Here is a 20,465-nt window from a genome sequence, read left to right as displayed (position 1 = left end):
ACTTTTTAACACACATTAGCTTTCTATCCATTACTTTACTGTAACAAGTTACTTTTTGTTTGTTTTTCAAGACAAGGTTTCTCTGTGTGTAGCTTTGGCTGTCTTGGAACTCACTCTGTAAAACAGGCTGCCTTGCAATCAGAGATCCACCTGCCTCTGCCTCCTGAGTGCTGGGATTAAAGGTGTACGCCACCACGCCCAGCAACAGGTTACTTCTTGACTTGGACACTTGGTATATTAATCTTTTGGAACGCACTGTTCTTTGTATACTGTATACTCTTGGCAGAAATGACACTTTATCAGAAAAGCTAACTATGGAAACAATAGATATTTTATAGTTAAAATTCTGTATTTTCCCCCTTTAAAGTATTTTTCTACAATGTGGAAATATTTCTTTAATCATTTGTCTTGACTGTTTCCCCAGATATAGGCCCTATAGACAAAAAAATTGCTACTATCTACCACTGTATCCTGTTTAGCAGGAATATTCATAAGCATACACTGAAGGAATAAGTAGGACATGAACAGAAAGGATTGCTGTAGAGTGATCTAACTAAGACAAAATGGACAATGGAAATTAAGGTTTTAGAGTAGTAGAGTTTCTGAAGAAAAGATCCAGGATCTAATCTGGATAACATAGAACTGAAGTCTGGCCTTAGACAGGTCATTTATATAGATTGTAAACGTAGCCAGGTGATAGCGGTGCATGTCTTTAATCCCAGCACTTAGGAGGCAGAGCCAAGTGGATCTCTTTGAGTTCAAGGCCAGCTTGGTCTATAGAGAGAGTTCCAAGATAGCCAGGGCTTGAAAAACCAAAACAGAGTTGGGCACAGTGGTGCATGCCTATAATCGTAGCACTCAAAAGGCAGAGGCAGCCTGGTCTACAAAGACACCCTGTCTCAAAAAAACTAAAAAATAAACTAATAAGTAAAAGAAGCAAGAAAAAAAAAAAAATCAACTAATTTAGGACAGGAGAGGAAGAATTAGCCTCTGGCAACATTTAGGTTAAAGAAAGGGTAAAACCAGAGTAATAAATGACAGCTTCAAGTAAAGGGAGAAGACAGAATGATTAGATGACAAAAACATAAAGAAATATAGTAGTCTTTAAAAGAGAAGGTCATGGTCTTAAGTAGTGTTTTCAAATCATAATCTCAACATTCCTTCCTTCCTTTCCTTCTCTCACTCACTCATGTGTAAGAGAGGAAAAGATGGAGACAGACAAGGAGACACACACATATACAAAGAGACAGAAAGAGAGACAGCATGCTTGCGCGCAACCTAGCAGATGCTCCTCTCCTATGCCATGATGCATCTGTGGAAGTCAAAGAATAACTCTCTCCTGCCAATTTGTGTAATCTGGGGATTGAACTCAGATCATGAAGCCTGCAGCAAACACACCTCTACCAGCTGAGCCATCTCACAGATCCAATCACAACATTTAAAAAGTGATATGCAAAAAAATAAATAAATAAATAAAAAAGTGATATGCAAGCCAAGTATGTAATTCCAGCACTCTGGAGGTGGAAGCAGATAAATCTCTGTAAGTTCAAGTTCAGCCTGATCTACATAGCAAACACCAGGCCTGTGAAGGCTGTGGAGTGAGACTCTGTCTTGAGGGAAGGGGAGGAGAAGCTGGAGAGGTGGCTCAACAGTTAAGAGCACTGTCTGCTCTTTCAGGGTCCTGAGTTCAACTTCCAGCAACCATATAGTGCCTGAACCATTTATATTGGGGTCTGATGCCTTCTTCTGGCATGCAGGTATATTAATACAGAGCTCATATACAATAAATAAATCTTAAAAAAAAAAAAAAAAAGCTGCTAGGGAAATGGCTCAGTGGATAAGGAGTACTTGCTGTGAAAGCAAGAGACACTAAGTTCACATCCCCAGCACCCACATAAAAAGTGAAATTGAATAGAAAGTAGAATGAAATAATTTGTAATAAATCAAAGTATGGTTTCATTTGATTCTTTATACATATGATTCTTTATACATACGATATTCTGTTTTGCTTTTTGAGATAGGGTTTCATGTATCCCAGACTGCCCTATGTTAGCTATGCTTGGCAAACAGCCAACCTCCAAGTGCTAGGAATACAAGCATGTACCCCCGTGCATGACTCCAGTTACATGTATTTAAATATGTGAACCTGTGATATAAAATAAATTCTCAATCAACTACATGGATTCAATTAGAATATTTCTAAAATTATATAAACAGGTCAACAGGAAGAAATAAGAACTCTTTTCTCCTTAATCCTAAAAAGTTATTTGAGGAAAAAGCTTTCACTTGAGGGCTAGAGAGCAAAGGCTCTGGCAAAAACGAAGATCTGTTAGGACGAAGAGAAAAAGAAATTCCATGAAATGAAGAATACTTAGAAATCTGTTTAGTCCAACCACTATGAAAGCAGAAAGAAGTAATTTATATATATGAGACTTGAACTCTTATTTACGGTATGTCTTCTTTTGGGGGAGCACTTATATTTATAAGTAATACAACAGATTGCCACAAACCAACTTTTAAATGCATTTTTGTTTTACCTGTGACTTTACTGAACTCTTCCAGAATGTTTTCTTTAGTCTTATTCTTTGGAATGGATCCAACAAAAAGTCTGTTGTTTGCCACAGAAATGCACACTCCCAGGTGTTTACCAGGACGAATCTCATAGCTGTCACACTGCAAGGAAGAAAAGAACCAGAAACCCCAAACCACCCCAGACTGAGGACAACTGATATCACTCTAAAGAGCCCCACAATTTAAGGTCAAACACTCACCAAGCTCCCTCAAACTTGCTGAAACATCAATGTGTATTTTAAATTTGTTACAATCTCCAGTTATAGCTTGGTTTTATAACCTACTGTTCATCCATATGAAGAAGGGCTCAAGGGTATTGGCTTTAACATTCAATATTTCTTTCTTTCTCTTTTGGATTCTTGAGACAGGGTTTTTGTGTGCATGGCCCTGGCTGTCCTAGAAGTCACTGTGTCAACAAGGCTGGCCTTGAATTCAGAGATCCACCTGTCTCTTTCTGCTTCCCAAACGCTGGGATTAAAGGAGCATACCCTCACTGCCAGCTTCATATTTCAATTGAATCTACCTGAAAATTCTTTTCCAGGGAATTTCAAAAGAAATATATGAACTGTCTATTCAGAGTCCTTGAGGATGAAATTAGACGTATATAAGTAACAACCAAAACAAAAAAATGTAAAAAGGAACAATTAGATTTAATGAATGCCAAATAAATTTATAGGATTTTCACACTGTATACAAATCAACTGTGAACAAAGCTGTAAACTATCAAAACTCTTTCAAAACATTATGAAGAAAACTATGTTATTTGAACTCACTATAGTGATGGATTCTTTAACAACGTTTAGTTTATGTTTAACATTACTTACCATTAGTTTACTAAAAGAAATGATTTAAAAAGTCATCCATACACTGTCAAAAATGAGAAAATAAAGCCTTGAAACTTTCCTAATATTGAAGAAACAAGTTTGAAAAGAAAAATCCATCAGAAAAAAATGAAGCATGGACTAGGAAAGGACTAATTCAGAACTCACTAATGAAACAAAGCCACTAGGGACACAGCTGTGCTACAAGGCGAAGGGCAAGAACTGCCATACACAGTGCATATCCGCCAAGAATCTGCCAAAAACAATGGCATAGTCCCTTAGGACACAGAGAGCCGCCGTCCTACAGTGAGAACACAGACCACCTACAAGACTTACTGGATGCTCTAACGAGCACAAGGTGGTTAAAAAAAAAAAAAAAAAAAAAAAAAAAAAAAAAGCCTTAGAGAAAATGAAAACTATTACATAGCAAAAAAGGAGTGAGGTTTTTTTTGTTTTTGTTTTGTTTTCCCCTTTTCGAGACAGGGTCTCTCTGTATTATTAGCCTTGGCTGTCCTGGACTCGCTTTGTAGACCAGGCTGGCCTCGAACTCACAGTTATCTGTCTGCCTCTGCCTCCCAAGGGCTGGGTTTAAAGGCGTGTGCCACCACTGCCTGGCTGAGAGGTTTAAAATATTAAAAAAAAAAAAAAAATTTTTTTTTTTTTTTTTTTTTTTGGGTTTTTTGAGACAGAGTTTCTCTGTGTAACAGCCTTGACTGTCCTGGACTTGCTTTGTAGACCAGGCTGCCTCTGCCTCCCAAGTCCTGGGATGAAGGTCGTACAACACCACTGCCTAGATTAGAATACAATTTTTTAATTCTACAGTTAGATTGTGGCAAAAATAAAACAAATTCACACTATTTCCTAAACCAAGTCCTAAAAAAGTCCTGTCTTCCAGTTACCTTCATTTCAGCCTGCATTGTATTTACTACCAATCCAAAAACTGGACAGCAATAAGTAACCTTATTAAAAGAAAAAAACCTGCATTTGTTTGATACTAAATAAAAAACTGAGGTTTTTTTGTGTGTGTCCTAACCAATCAGTTCACTTAGAATTATAATCAGAAAAAAAATAAAGCAAAGGTTACATACCAACTCAGTTACTATAAAGGTATTAAAAACAATGACTAAAGAAAATGAAACAAAGTTAACTGCAAATGTTTTTGAACTGAAGTTTATTCTCTCAAATGGTAAGTTCTTGAACAATGGGTATTTATCACATACCAGTTTAACTGCTTCCTGGGCAGCCTCCTTTCCACAGAAGGTGATAAACGCATATCCTCTGTTCTGACCAGAGAGTGGATCCATCATGAGGCGTAGATCCCAGATAGGACCAGCCTTCTCAAAAAGGGGCACCAACTCATCCTCATACAAGTCTCTTGGGATTTTACCTACAAAGACCTGAAATAAAACTTCCTTGTTAAAATCCAACGTAAGCATTTCATTTTAGAGCCGGAGTCAGACTTCCTGCCTCTTGTTAGGGGATAAAGGCATAAGATACTTAAGGTAAAATGAAGACAATTTTTTTCTTTTTTCTTTTAATTTTTTAAATAATTTACTCAGATTACATCTCGATTGTTATCTCCTCACTTGTATCTTCCCGTTCCCCGCTCCTTCCCTCTTTTACCTTATTTCCCTCCCCTAGCCTGTGACAGAAGGGGGACCTCTTTCCCCACTATATGATCACAGCCTATTAGGTCTTATGCGGATAGCCTGTTTCTCCTTCCTCTGAGTGCCACCAGGCCTCCTCACCAAGGGGAAGTGGTCAAATAGGGGGCACCAGAGTTTATGTCAGAGGTAGCACTGCTCTTCACACAACTGTGGAAAATGTGCTGTCCGCTGGCTAGATCTGAATAGAGGGGTCTAGGTTTACTGCATGCATTAGCCTTGATTGGAACAGTAGTTTGTGTAGGCCCCCCCTGGGTCCAGATACGCCAGCCTTGATAGTCTTCTTGTAGGATTCCTGGACCCTCTGGGTCCTTCTATCTCCCCATTCTTCCATACCACTCTCATGAGGACAATTTTTTAAAAGATTTATTTATTTATTATTTATATGGTATTCTGTGTCCATGTATGCTACACACCAGATGAGGACACCAGATTTAATTATAGATGGTTATGAGCTACCATGTGGTTGCTGGGAATTGAACTCAGGATCTTTAGAAGAGCAGCCAGTGCTCTTAACCTCTGAGCCATCTCTCCAGTCCCCAAATGAAGACAATTTTAATCTGGCAGTTTATTTAGATTAAATGTGAACCCTAACTTCTGATAAGTCAGGTAGGTGAGATTATGCAGGCACTTGAGAGGCAGGGGGAGGCGGATCTCTGAGTTCAAGGCCAGCCTGATCTACACAGGTAGTTCCAGCTCTGCCAAGAACACATAGTATTACTCTGTCTCAAAAACAAAACATAAAACGATCTTGAGGCCATCAACAAAGAGTTAGAGTCTAGGGGCTGGAGAGATGGCTCAGCAGTTAAGAGCACTATCTGCTCCTCCAGAGGTCCTGAGTTCAATTCCCAGCAGCCACATGGTGGCCCACAACCATCTATAATGTGATCTGATGCTCTCTTCTGGCCTGCAGGTGTGCATGCAGATACAACACTGTATACATAATAAATAAATAAATCTAAAAAAAAAAAAGCCAAAAAAAAGTTGGGCGTGGTGGCGCACCCCTTTAATCCCAGCACTCAGGAGGCAGAGGCAGGCAGATCTCTGTGAGTGAGGCCGGCCTAGTCTACAAAGTGAGTCTAGGACAGGCAGGGCTACACAAGGCTACACAAAGAAACTCTGAGGAAAGAAGAGGCGGCAACACACACGCCTTAAAATTGATACTGGGGCCAATGAGATAGCAAGTAAAGACGCTTTTCCACAAACCTGGTGACCTAAGTTCAATCCTCAAACCCACAAAAGGGGGGGGGGGGGGGACGACAAACCATTCCACAAAGTTGTCCTACAATTTCTACACACATACCTACACACTAGACACTTACAAATGAACATTTTTTTTTCCCTTAAAATAATGCAAACTACAGTCATCTTTGCTTATCCACTTACAAACAAAAAAATTATGATCTTTGCTTTTGGTCATTTGAAAAGCAAGTTTTAGCTCTCATGAGCACACAATGTATAGTCTAAAGACACCACTGTTTCCTTTAGAAGTATTTAAATAGGCCTGAGTACATTTTTTATTTTCTTGTCACTCTAATAAACAACCTAAACATTTAACTCTAATGTATAACAAAAATACTCAACAAATAATGAGCACACACTATAACTATCTAAGAATTTAGCCTTACAATCCTCACTCCCATCATGCTGTTTAAGAGACTCCTACAATCATAGGAAGGCAGCACATGCCTGTAATCCCAGCATGTGAGAGGCTTATACAGCAAGTTCGTGTCCAGAGTGGACTATATGAGAGCCAGCAAAATGCCTCAGAGGATTAAAGCACTCGTCACATAAGCTAATGATGAGTTCAGGACCCAGAACTCACAGTATAAGGAACAAGCTCCCAAAAACAATCTTGACCTCCAACCCTTCACATACCCATACCCATACCTCCTACATTACACACACACTGCAAATGAAATCCCATCTCAGCAAACAAGCCCACCCCTGTGCCATTCAATCTAGTTTAAGTTTGTTATGAAAAGTCCACAATTTCTCTTTTCTTTTGTTTTTTTAATCTTTCATCAAATACTGTGCACTGTGTTCCTGGCATTATGCTAAGTACTAAATATAGACAATGGAAACATAAAATCAGAAAAAGCCACTGCTACAACTGGCTACTTTTTGTCACCTAGTTTCTCCATTAAAAAGAACCAAGAACGCTACAATAACAGCAAGGGGGGGACTAGGGCTGCAGATGTGGGAAAGATGCAATGAGCAGGGTGCTTGCCTAGGACACAGGAACTCTGTGTTGGGTCCTCAGCACTGCAAAAACCTGACGTGGAACAAACTTGTCACCCCAGCAATATGAGCAAGGAGATGGTAAGTTAACTAGATCTAGCACAGCCTGAGTTACACCCTGTCTAAAAAGAAAGAGGAAAAAAAAAAACAAAACAAAACCTCAAACAAACCAAAGGCATGCCAAGTGGAGGCAAGAGCAGACAGACCTCTGAACTCAAGGCCAACCTGGCCTACAGAGACTTCCTGATGGCCAGGAATGCACAGAGAAACTCTGTCTTGGGGGGTGGGGGTGGGGAGGCCAAAAGCCAGAGAGAAACTTTCACAAAAACCTAAGCGCCACTTCTCGGAGTATGAACCAATGTACTCAACTCTTTCTCTGATTCCACACCTTCACTTTCCCTTATGAAATTCCCTCCCATTCATAATGTATTTGATTAACTTCTAAGAACATTTTATGTGCTGAGAGACAGCAGAGAGTAATGCCAAACACAGCTTAAAAAGTACTGATACAAAAAAAGAAAGAAAAAGTACTGATACTACAGCACATGGTGTCACACACTTTTAGCCCTAGCACTTGGGAAGCAGAGGCAGCAAAGCCAGCCTGGTCTACACCAAGGGAGTCTAAGACAGCCAGGGCTACACAGAGAAACCCTGTCTTAAAAAAAAAAAAAACAGAACCAACCAACCAAAAAACAAAAGGCCAGGCATGGCCTTTAATCCCAGCACTCACGAGTCAGAGGCAGGCAGATTGCTTTGAGTTTGAGGCCAGTCTGGTCGACAAAGCAGGTCTAGGACAGCCGAGGTTACAGAGAAAAACCATGTCTTGAAAAAACAACAATAACAAAAAACAAAAAACAAAGCCGGGCGTGGTGGCACACGCCTTTAATCCCAGCACTCGGGAGGCAGAGGCAGGCGGATCGCTGTGAGTTCGAGGCCAGCCTGGTCTACAAAGTGAATCCAGGATGGCCAAGGCTACACAGAGAAACCCTGTCTCAAAAAACCAAAAAACCAAAAAAAAAAAAAAAAAAACCAAAAAACAAAAACAAACAAAACCACCCCCCAAAAACAAAAAAAACCAAAAAAACAAAAAAGAAAGAAACAACTGCTTCTCCCTTTAGCAGTAAGCTCCATTAAAAGGTATTTCAGATAAACCCTGCCCACACCTGTAATCCCAGAGGCAGGTAGATCTCTGAGTTTCAGGGCACCCTGATCTACAAAGTGAATCTAGAACAGCCAAGATAACACAAGAGAAACCCTGTCTCTAAAAACTCTAGCCAGGCATGGTGATGCACTACTTTAATCCCAGCACTAAGGAGGCAGAAGATAAATATGAGTTCAAGACCAGCCTGGTCTAGTCTACAAAGTAGTCCAGGACAGCCAAGGCTGCGCGCGCGCGCGCGCGCGCACACACACACACACACACACACACACACACACACACACACACACACTATGTATACCAAGGTTAGTTATCCCTGCTAATAATAACACCAAATACACAGATATCATCAATATAAAAATAACCACATTTTGAAAGGAAGCAAGTATTTTACCCACATCATACACTAGATAAAATTATTAGATTTTTGGCTAAGGGATAAGAACACTCACCTCTGTTCCAATTCCAGGCTGCACACCTGAGTACACACTATCTGGTGGAGGGCCGCCATACTTCCTCTGCCCTGTAGTTACATCCAGAGTGTAACCAGTCCTCTCAAGCAAAGCCTAAAGATAATTACACGTTATACTTGAAAATATAAATACACACATAAATCAGTGCATTAACCTTTTCTAAAAGATACTATAATTTTTTTCTTTTCTTTTTTGAGACAGTGTTTCTGCCTTGGCTATCCTGGACTCACTTTGTAGACCAGGCTGGCCATGAATTCAGAGAGATCCACCTGCCTTTGCCTCCCCAAGTGCTGGGATTACAAGTGTGCAGCACCACACCAGCTGATATTGTAACATCTTATGGAATGTATTTTATGGTCAGATTTAGGGGGCTGGAGAGATGGCTCAGAGGTTAAGAACACTAGCTACTCTTCCAAAGGTCCTGAGTTCAATTCCCAGCAACCACATGCTGGCTCACAACCATCTATAATCAGATCCGGTGCCCTATTGTGGCCTGCAGGCGTATATGCAGGCAGGCAGAACACTGTATAAACAATAAATAAAATAAAGCATTAAAAAACAGGGAGAAGGCTACACAGAGAAACCCTGTCTTGAAAAACAAACCAAAAAAAAAAAAAAAAAAAAGGGAACAGCTGGAATTATAGCTCAGTTGATAAAAGTATTTGTCTAGCATGGATGAGGCCCTAGATAATATCCCCAGCAACACATAAAAACCAAAGAAGGGGCCAGGTGGTAGTGGTGAATGTCTTTAATCCCAATACTCAGGAAAGATCTTTGAGTTTGAAGCCAGCCTTGTCTACAAAGTGAGTGAGTTTCAGGACAGCCAGGACTACACAGAGAAACAAAAAAAGAAACAAAAACAAAACAGGAAAAACAAAAAACCAGGTATGGTAGTGCATGCCTTAAACCCTGGCATAAGCAAGGCAAAGGCAGGAGATCCAAAGTTTAAGGCTAACCTCAGCTAAATAGATAGCCTGTGCTACATGAAATCCTGTCTTAAAACAACAAAGCATTTTATAATCCCCTATAATCCCAGCACTCCAGGATGGGGCAGGGCAATTCAGAGTTCAGAGCCAGTCACAGATATACAGGGAGTCTGAGGTCCGCTTAGGCTGTGTGGGCTACAGAGACACCAAATCCAAAGAAAAATGAGAGGCACTAGGTAGTAGAGGCAACATGTCTTTAGTCCCAGCACTGGGAAGGCAGAGGCAGGTGGATCACTGAGTTTGGGACCAGCCTGGTCTACAGAGCAAGTTCTAGTATGGCCAAGGCTACATAGAGAAATCCTGTCTAGAAATTTGCCCTCCTCCCGAAAAAAGAATGAGGGGCTAGAGAGATAGATAGCTTAGCATTTAAGAGTTTGCTCCTCTTCCAGAGGACACTGCTTTAGGTAACAGTAACCGCGTGCAATGTCTCATTATTAACTGTCTGTTATCTACAGGTCCAGGGGGCCCAATACCCTCTTTTGGACTCTGTGGGCACTGTAGTCATGTGCACAAACCCACATTCAGCCACACATATACATAATGAAAAACAGTAAAATATGTAAAAGGGGATGGCTGGAGAAATGACTTTGAAATAAAAGAGCACCTGCTGCTCTTGCAGAAGTCCTAGGTTTGCTTCCCAGCATATACATGGCAGGTCACAACTATCCTTAACTATTCCATTTGTTTGTATCTTTTTTTGTTTGTTTTTTGTTTTTTGAGACAAGGTCTCTCTGTGTAGCCTTGGCTGTCCTGGACTCACTTTGTAGACCAGGCTGGCCTCAAACTCACAGTGATGTGCCTGCCTCTGCCTCCCGAGTGCTGGGATTAAAGGCGTGTGCCATAGCCCAGCTTGTTTTATATTCTTACCATAACACAAACTCCAAAACTAACCAGACAATCTCACAGTATATACTCTAAATTTGGCAACTAACAAATAAATATACTCAGACTTCAGAAAATAAAATCTTATTATTTCTTGATTATCATTCTATCTCATTAACATTAGTTAATCAAAGTCATAGAAAAGATGCCCTTGCCCTCAAAGAGCTTGCACTATAGATAATATTTATATGAAAGGCCTATAGAGTATTTTTTGTTAGCAGGGCGTGGTGGTGCACGCCTTTAATCCCAGCACTTGGGAGGCAGAGACAGGCTGATCACTGTGAGTTCAAGGCCAGCCTGGTCTACAGAGTTCAGGATAGAGGGCAATAGAAAAACCCTGGGGGAAGAGGGGATCTTCTGTTGGCACACAAAATATGTAAACTACCAAGAAAGAGAAGAGCTTTGCACATTATATTTTTAATTAACAGAACACCACAACTTATGTTTATTAGGTTAGTTAATCCTGGAATTCCACAGGTATAGATGTTTTATACCTTCCATTTTTCTACCTTTGAAAAAACTCATGGGAGCGGGAGGGAATACACAGAAAGACCTTCTGCAAAACAGTGGGGTGCGGTACTCCAAAAGCCTAAGAGCTGGGGTTTTAGGGTCTTTGAGGGGTCTTTCTTCCTCAATTTAGGGTTAGTGAGCCAAACAGAATCTCTATATAGTAGTTTGGAATTCGTGTAAGAATGGGGCTAGTTCATTTCACAAGTGACAAGGAGAAAAGAATAAAGGTACTTTACAAAGTTAGTTATATCTACACATAAGCCACCTGTGCAAACAACTCCCAATACAGTTCCAATTTAAATCTGGGAGGACAGCTCAGGATAGGATGCTTACAAAGTGTGAAGCTGTGGGTTAGGTCCCAAGGGCTGGGGATGGGGGTAATCTCTGCAATATCAAAACTACCCATTTAACTAGGTCTTTTAGGAAAAGCCTAATTTACCTTTCAAAGCAGTGTATCTAAGTAATAATAATGACTGGGGATGGTAGATACAACTCTAGGAGGTAGGCACAACCATGACCATTTTATAAATACACTGAGATCAGAGAAAACTCAAAAGGAAGAAAAGCAGGTTAGAATACAACAGCTCTTTCCCAAAAAGAAAAAGTCCCAGGCTCATAACTTTCAAATCAGCACTCAGGCGGCTGAGGCAGGATCACCATGAGTTTGGGACCAGCCTGAGCTACACGTTAAGTTCCAGGCCAGCTTGAGCTGCTAATGGAACCCTGCACGAAACAAATAAAAATATAAAGAGTGCTTATAAAGTAATACATGTCCCTCCTTGTCACAAGACCAAGGATGAAGAAAGAGTGAATTAGAGCTTTCCACCTAATATTGTAACTCCCAAGTCATGTTTTTACCTTGATCTTTGCCTCGTCGGGCCCTTTTGTGGACTCTTGCACCTTGCTGCCTTGCTTCTCTCTTTGCCTGTAGGTCTTCATAACTCCACATAAAAATGCACTTTTGTTCTAAAACATGCAAGCAATTTAAAGGGAGAATTACCAGGAATCTCTGAAGGGTCAAATACACAATTAAATTTAAATGATGGTTCAAGACCAACTTTTTGTTTGTTTGTTTGATTTTCACAGGGTTTCTCTGTGTAGCCTTCAAGAGCAACTTTTAACAATACTATTCATTCCATTCATTCTGCAAATACTTTGATGTGCCAGAGGCTGAAGCAGACAGCATTAAGACAGTGCCTCAGGGAGCTTACCTTCCAAACTGTAGGGGAAAAAAATAGTCTTACATTTGTTAATATTTAATTGAATATGAACTATCTTTCCAAGATGGCTAAAGGGCTGGGCATGGTGGCGCACGCCTTTAATCCCAGCACTCGGGAGGCAGAGGCAGACGGATCGCTGTGAGTTCGAGGCCAGCCTGGTCTACAGAGTGAGTCCAGGACAGCCAAGGCTACATAGAGAAACCCTGTCTCGAAAAACCAAAACCAAAACAAACAAACCAAGATGGCTAAAGGAATTTCTCTCACAAAAATCAATAAATAGCCCCCCAAAAAATTTTAATGTAAACAATTATAACATATAAAACCTTAATAGTGACAATAATCAACCACGAATTTTAAAGTTTTTAAAGTAACTTACTGTATAAAAACGAAGACTTTTGCTTTGTGCTTATGCTTCTGAAACTCTTTTGACACAGACGATCTTTTTTCCCTTTAGTTTTTTTCATAGGAGAGATAATCACAAACAAAACAGACCACTTCCCCACAGGAAACAAAGTACTGTCGCAGTTCAACAGATACAGATCATTAGCTGCTCAGATGCATTTGCTAGTCCTGACCTTACCTGAACATGAGATAAGTCACTGTCCTTGAACTGCTGTAGTACAGACAGAGCTCCTTCTTCATTGAATTCCCTGAGAGCATCGATTGCTCTCTCATCAAGATCGACATAAGCTACCAACCCTAAAAATTAAATTGAAAAGGGTTAACATTATTGCAATAAAAGGAGTAAGCTAAACTGTCCAGTAAGGTCTAGTAGAGTTGTCATATTCGATACATCTCTGACAAACTGCATTTTCATTTAACTGTATGTATATACATAGCTATACAAATAATATATAACAAGGTTAAGTGCAAATACAAAAATCAAAGATAAAATGTCAACAACTATAAACATGAATTTTAACGTAAAAAAAAATAACTTTAGTGGGAAGGTTCTAAAGTGTTTCCAACTCCCCAAACAGCAGTAAGTTCTGAAAGTCTGATGCACATACAGATGAATCATTCATTCACTTAAGGAATTCTGGTTTATATTAGAGTGGTAAGAATATATTGTCTTTCCCAAGACTAAACATTCGAATTATGGGTTGTTATACTTGTTTACTATAGAAGTTAGGAGAAAATATGTGAACCAATTTTACTTAATTTTTTCCACTCCAAAGAGTGTCAAAGGTTTTCCCTATAAAGCACAAAAATAAATTAAAATGTATCTATCCAAGCATCTACTTTGCTGCAGTCAGAATGTGGAAAGGCTTAATTTTAAATTCTACAAATGCAAGTGCAGCTTGCTAAATCAATTCTGAAAGTTGTATTTTAAGTCAGTCTTTTGCTCTTCTGAAGTAACAAGCTGAGACTTAAAAGAAGCTGTGGCATTCACAACATTGTCAATAATGACAATCTCAAATATCAGTAAAAAAGTTACAGATTTTTAAATTATGCAGAAAATAGATGTGCTGCATTCTATAAGTGTAGTCTATTTAACTACACACAGAATATGTACTATGTTTAAAATAACTCAATACGTAAGGAACCTTTTCAGAATTGGTCCAGTGTAAAATACAACTAGTTGACAGATGACTATCCCCTTCCCCAAGTCCATATGAACTAACATCAAGTGATTGTATTTTGGTAAAGCCAAAAAGAATTTTATTTTATACTGTAAATAAACTGAAAATAAAGTAATGCCACTTGCAAATTATTGTTTAAAAATGTTGCCATGTCATGTTTTAAAAGCTCAAAATGAACATGGCTAAGTAATAGAGTTTCTTTATTTGAATATTTCATACCACCACCCAAAGCCACAATTCAGGACAATCATCAATCCATCCTGTCAATCCAATCCTACACCCAAATCATCAGCCTCTTAGTAGTAACAAAACACTATACATACAGGGTGCGTCTCTAAACAGATCACTGCCAGTTCTCTAGGGCAGAATGTCACAGAAAGTTCCTGAGGACTGGTTTTCAAATGGGACCATCACCCAGGAGTCATTTTCATAAGCCATTTTAGTGTCTAAAAGTAAATCTCAGCTGTGAGATTTGAAATATTTTAAGGAAAAAAAAAAAGCACAGCTATGTCTACTATATTTAAGACATTTCTAAGAAACAATTCAATTCTCTCTCCTGATCTGGATAGGCACACAAACACAGAGTAAGAAAGTTTCCATCTATGGCCCCAAAGGAGGACACATTTATTTACGAACACCATTCCCTAAGGGTAAATATTTCTCTCCCTCTTTAAAACTTCAAACCACTTACAACCAACCATATTAAGATGTTCAAATTTGCTTAAGCACTTAACCATGGGACATTAAGGAGAAAAAAAACAAAAACAAAAACAGCTGTTACAAACCAAACACTTCCAAATTACTGAGAGATGTGAAGTTCTGTCTATTAGAAACTAGACAGGCCACAAACTCTCATGGAGTCTGACATATATTATCATTTCAGACAATACAGTCTAACTATTCCTCTTACTTTGCCACCTAATCAGACCTAAGCTGACTTAACAATCACTTAAAAGGCTAAAAGTAGAAAAGTAAAAGCAAAATGATGACTAATTTAGGTTAAGGGGAAAATGCAAAATTTGGTATGCTGAAACATACATTTTAATTGGCAGTAAATCTAAGATAAATTGATGTTCTGTTCTGAAGCAACTAAGACTGCATATTCAACACTAAGAAGGCTTCAAAATAATGAAATAGGAATAAAGTCAAACCCAATATGCCCTCAATGAAGGGAAAGTCATATTCAGCTCTACACAGATCAGAAACAGTAAGCATTATTTAACCTTAAAAATCTATAAAATTCAGAGTGGTTTGCCCTCACTTTCATAACCAGTCAGAAACAAGAAATGCATATTATACCTGTCTGAAATATTTCATCAAGTCTCTCTGCCACCTTCTGTGGGAGGCCTGCCTCTATCAGTGTCTTGTAGTGTTCTGTGTGAGTTACACTGGAAGTATCCATTGGCTCTTCCTCTTCTTTTAACTGTACCGCATTACCATTCACCTGATTAGCCATTTTATTATGCTGCTGGAAAAAATTCAGGAGCTATATTACATTAAGCCAGAAATAACTAGTTTGTAGGACAATGCATGATTTACCTGAACTAATTTGTACACATGCTGCTAATAACAACTATCCAGAAAGCTATATGCCTTTTTGTGAGTATCTGATTTAAATTTTCAATAAGAATCTTGTGAAACTATAGAAAATGTACATGGAAGTTATCGGATCCTTAAGCAACTTCATGTACTCTGGGTTAAGAGGGCTTTAATTTACTCAGGGTACAATTGCTGAGTAACAAAAGCAGCTGTTGTGTTCTGGGGAGCAGATCAACAAACCACCACAAAATCCTAAAGCCCCTTCAGCTTATGAATTGCTAAAACTTGGTTTAAAACAGAATGAACACCCACACATGACTTAATTAAGGTTTAAGAACTCTTCATTTTTCCTAGCCTTGTTTCAGAAACAACACAGGTATGAGGTAAATCCATGTTGTATCTAGTTCACTGAGCTGGTGGCTCGGGGTCTCTCCACTTCACTTTACAGACACAGCTTTCACATTGACTTTGTTCTAAGATTAATTTGCTATTCCCATTCACAGATTTAAAAGAAAAAATGACCAACTTTAAAAGCTAAGCCATTGTTTAAAGTCTACATAAAAATAAGTGAGCTATAGTTGAGATTGCTTCTTGTTAAAAAAAAAATCAGAGTATGAGTTGAATTTTTCTTGTGAGAGAAAGTTGCAAAAACTACTGAATAGACAACTTCCAAAAAACTTCACAAACACTATCTAATTGGCATAAACTTCGGTCAGATTTCTCAGATTAACCTACCAAAATCATTTTGTATGTTCAGCCTGTATATAATGCTGAAATGGACCAATTCCCTGAAAAGAGTAAATTACAAAAGCGTACAAGGCCAGTCTATGCTACCTCAAAGTCAGGGAACTCAAGTGTGTGTCTGTGGTAAAATTATAATGTGATGAAGATAACTAGTGGCACAATAAAGTCATTGCGGCACATATTGAAAATAAAGGCATGATGAAGGTGGGTCTCAAGAAAATACCTACTCTTCTTGAAGTAACTCAAGATAGCCAAAAAGAAGAAAATACAAGTCACCTAAAAGTACCAGAGCCTAAGATAACCAATCACTTCGTGATTACTCAAAAACACTACACAAATTACGCAAATGCGCCAGGTACTGTTTCCTGCCATAAAACAACTGTTCGTTTGAAAATCCAATAATACTTAGTTGGAGTTAAGGAGAGGAGAAAGACAAGAGGGGAGGCAACGGGAGAAAGGAAACTGTGAAAAGCGCTACTCTGAGAACGGCCTGAGCAACCAGCTGCATGACTCCCCACCATCACAGAGTTCTCCCTCACCCTCTAAGGTCTAAGAGACGCCGACTGTACTTAAACTCTGGGTGCTCAAATGTAAATCTCCAGGCAAGCCTCGAACTCTGTCGGATGAACTAGCAAAAATGGAAAATATCCAAAACTGGCACAAGAAACTATTAACACGTAAGATGAGCACAGAATACAACCTAGTCCTGAGAAGCATTCTAACTCCAACATCTTTCTGTGAACATGCATCCGTGGTTTCCCATTCCCTCCCAAACACTGCAGTAAGACCACCACAACTCAGAAGTCCTATCGCAAGACCTTCACAGCACTGCACCTGCGAATACTATGTTACAGGAGAAGCAAATTAACTGAGAGGGTCAAACAACATCTGTTAAGGTGGCCTGTTTTTTAAAGTATGTGCGAAGCAAAATGACAAGTTATGTATAAAACACAAGAAAGATATTGAAGGTATTTAAGACAATCGTTGATAATAAAACTGTTTTGAAATTTCTAGATTTTTGTCAACTGTTAACAAAAAAATAAAATAAGACTCCAGGAAATAAAACCTTCAGATCAAGGCAAAAATAAATAAATAAACAAATAATAAAAAACCTCTTCAAGCCAAATACGAAAAGTGCTCATTTAAAAGACTTTTGTGTTATGAGACCATTTAAAACTCATGTCAATTCAACCCAATGCCACACAGCCAAACCATATTTCTGGATGCAGCAAATATACTAACGTGACTGGAATCCTTTGATCTAAACATTTTTTGCAAAAAAAAAAAAAAAAATTACAAAACAAAGCCATTTTAAAAAGATTTATAAGGGCCGCGGGAGATTGGGAAGTCAGTACTAGCTCCTCCCTGACTTTTGGCGAACATCTCAAACCAAAATGTTAAGAGAAGGGCTTTAAAAGAGCCAACGAAAGCTAACGGTTATCTCAAAGCTCGGGAGTGTCAAACCCTTAATCACTACGACCGATCCCTGACACATATACACTGCTTCTAAAGGGCAGGAGGAGGGGGGGAAAAATCTCAAACAGATAACGAGAAAGGACTGAACCTTTCAAGAACCCCTGGGGCTTTCGTCGTGAAATTCTGGCCACATGGTTACTACCATGTAAGAAAAAAAAAAGCGCTTTCCAATGTGGAGCGCCTATGACATTCTCAGAATTACCTAGCTCAGGCGCCGCTCGAAACCAAGTGTCACGGCCTCTAGTAGTCATTTTTTCCTTCAAATCCCGGCTCCAAGCATGCAGGGTGGGAATGGGACAAGGAGGCAGCACTCCCCCCCTCCCCGCTCCCCATACCTCGGGCCCTCGGCACCGACTCCCACAAAAGTTTACTCCCAGCTCAAGTCACCCTAGGAATTACACCCCGCCCTCGGCTCACCCCACCCCCTCGGGCGCGACCCGGTTATCAACACATCCCACTCGCGGCCCGCAAAGCCGTGGGCCAGGCTTGACCGCAGACCGGGGGGGGGGGGGGCGGACGCACCGGGGGTTCAGGGGAAACGCCTGAAACCCTTCGCCCGGCCGGCGGGCGGGCGGAGGCGGGAAAAGCACCGTGAGACCGGCAGGCCGCGGACACAGAGGACCGAGGGACCGGGCACCGGAGGGGGCTGCGGAGGTTGAACGAGAGAGAGGAGGCGCCCGCGGCGGGACTCAGGCCCACGGCTGCGCGGCCCGCCCGTGCAGAAGCCGCCCCCGGCCCATCCCCACCCCCACCCTCGGGCCTCGGAGCAAAGACCCAAACTGCAGGCCAGGACGCCCGGAGCCTGGGGCCCCGGCCGAGTCCGGTCAGACCGGGACTCCCGGGTCTTCCCCGCGCTCCCCACCCCCCACGGGCCAGCGCGAGACTCACCAGGGCAGAGCTTGGGGCCGGCGGCCTGGCCCGTGAGAATCGGCGCGAGGCGCTTTGAAAACGACTAGAAATGGCGCGCGCGCCACCCCCTCCCCCCCCTCATGGACAGAGACGCGATCCCGGCAGCACGCGGGGTTTCCCGGAACTGCTTCCAGGGACTCCGAGCGGCGGAGCAATCAGCCCACGAGGCTGCGTGACAGGCAGCTCAGCTGGCCAATGAGAGAGGGGGAAAGCGGGCCCCCGTGCCGGCGACTCCGAGAGCCAATCGGTGCGGCCGTCGGGCTGAGCCAATGAGGGTTCTCAGCGCCACTGGCTGTGGCGCCTCCGGGGCGGGGGCATGCACACAAAGGGGTCTGTTGGTGGGAGCCCCTGGTTGTGGCGAGGCTGCGGGGCTGCAGGCCTTGCGTGGCCGATGCTCCTCCCTCTTCGTCAACAGCGGCTCTGAGGCTGAAAAATCTAGGCCTCGCTCGCCGCGTGGCCGCCTCCGGAGCCCCGCCCCCCTCGGGTCCCCTGCGTCCACGCTCTGCAATGGCGCGGCTACTCGGCGCGGGAGTCGCTTATCCCACCCCCCCCCCCAATCCTCCCTCACTCTTGCTTGGCTGTCGGGCCGCATAGCGTAGGTCCCAAACACACCCTTCGCTAGGCGCTCGGCTCCATAGCTAGATCATCTTGGCTCTAGTCAAAACACAATTTTTTTTTTTTTTTTAAATTCTTTGGTTTTTCGAGACAGGGTTTCTCTGTGCAGCCTTGGCTTGTCCTGGTCTCATTTTGTAGACCAGGCTGGCCTCGAACTCACAGCGATCCGCCTGGCCTCTGCCTCGCAAGTGCTGGGATTAAAGGCGTGCGCTACCATGCCAGGCTCCTGTCAAAACACAATTTAAGGATGGTTTGACTCGTTGGTATTTTTTATTTAATTAGTTTAGGGTTTCTCTGTGTAGCCTTGGCTGTCCTGAACTCACTTTGTAGACCAGGCTGACCTCGAGAACTCACAGCGATCCGAGTGCTGGGATTAAAGGCGTAACCCCCACGCCCCCACCCGCCCGCGTTTTTAAATGTGCCTCTGCACGTGTTGGGAACTTGGTAACCAAAGTGGCAGTGTTGGGAGGTGGGGCCTCTAGTGGGAGGTGTTTCAGGCACTAAGTCTCCACCCTCGATGGATACTTTGGAAGGCCTCCAGGCTATGTCTTTGACGTCTGATTGATTTTCTCTGCATCTTTTAGCCTTTCACCATAGGGTGACACGGCAAGAAGACCCTTATCCCGTGTGCCCATCAACACTGGACTTCCCCTGCCTACAGAACTGTAAAAATTTACATCCTCTTCTGGGGGCTCGAATGCAACCTTAAAAACCCGACTTTGAATCTAGCACCTGAGTAAAAAGTCTTGTGTAACCACAAGCACCTGTAAATGCCAGTGTTGGTGTGGGCTGACCCAGAATTGTTGGAGCTTGCTGCCAGTTTAGCTCCAGGCTCAATGAGTGACCCTGTCCCAAGGGAATAAAGCGGGGAGTGGAAAAGCAGGACACCCACCATCCTCCTATGACCTTGGTCTGCACCTCCCTTCACACACACACACACACACACACACGCGCGCGCGCGCGCGCGCGCGCGCGCACACACACGCAAGCAAGCAAATTAAATAAACCCTGTCCTCTATAAATTTTCCCATAGCAGGTATTTGATCATAGTAATACTAAAAAGGCTATGGCA

At 41.6% G+C, this 20,465-nt stretch overlaps 1 protein-coding gene across 3 annotated transcripts in view; it reads right to left on the bottom strand.

Annotated features, from left to right (window-relative positions):
* The window catches only part of Hnrnpr (heterogeneous nuclear ribonucleoprotein R), a 30,866-nt gene extending 11,996 nt beyond the window's left edge, over positions 1 to 18,870 (bottom strand). The window contains exons 1-7 of one of the 3 annotated variants that reach the window (XM_051172091.1): positions 18,758 to 18,870; positions 15,410 to 15,575; positions 13,108 to 13,226; positions 12,166 to 12,273; positions 8,909 to 9,022; positions 4,613 to 4,789; positions 2,538 to 2,673 (exon numbers count right to left, since the gene is read on the bottom strand). In XM_051172091.1, the coding sequence (XP_051028048.1) occupies positions 2,538 to 2,673; positions 4,613 to 4,789; positions 8,909 to 9,022; positions 12,166 to 12,273; positions 13,108 to 13,226; positions 15,410 to 15,566 (811 nt within the window). In that variant the 5' untranslated portion in view covers positions 15,567 to 15,575; positions 18,758 to 18,870. Of the gene's footprint in view, positions 1 to 2,537; positions 2,674 to 4,612; positions 4,790 to 8,908; positions 9,023 to 12,165; positions 12,274 to 13,107; positions 13,227 to 15,409; positions 15,579 to 18,071; positions 18,181 to 18,757 lie in introns of those variants that run through there. The other 2 variants (XM_051172090.1, XM_051172092.1) reach the window with 2 other exon arrangements.
* Positions 18,871 to 20,465: the final 1,595 nt, after the last annotated feature.

The sequence above is a fragment of the Acomys russatus genome, chromosome 29 (genome assembly GCF_903995435.1).
Source record: "Acomys russatus chromosome 29, mAcoRus1.1, whole genome shotgun sequence".
NCBI classification, from domain to species: Eukaryota; Metazoa; Chordata; class Mammalia; order Rodentia; family Muridae; genus Acomys; species Acomys russatus.
The sequence above is the reverse complement of the archived record's forward strand: the minus strand, read 5'-3'. Positions and strand labels throughout refer to the sequence as shown.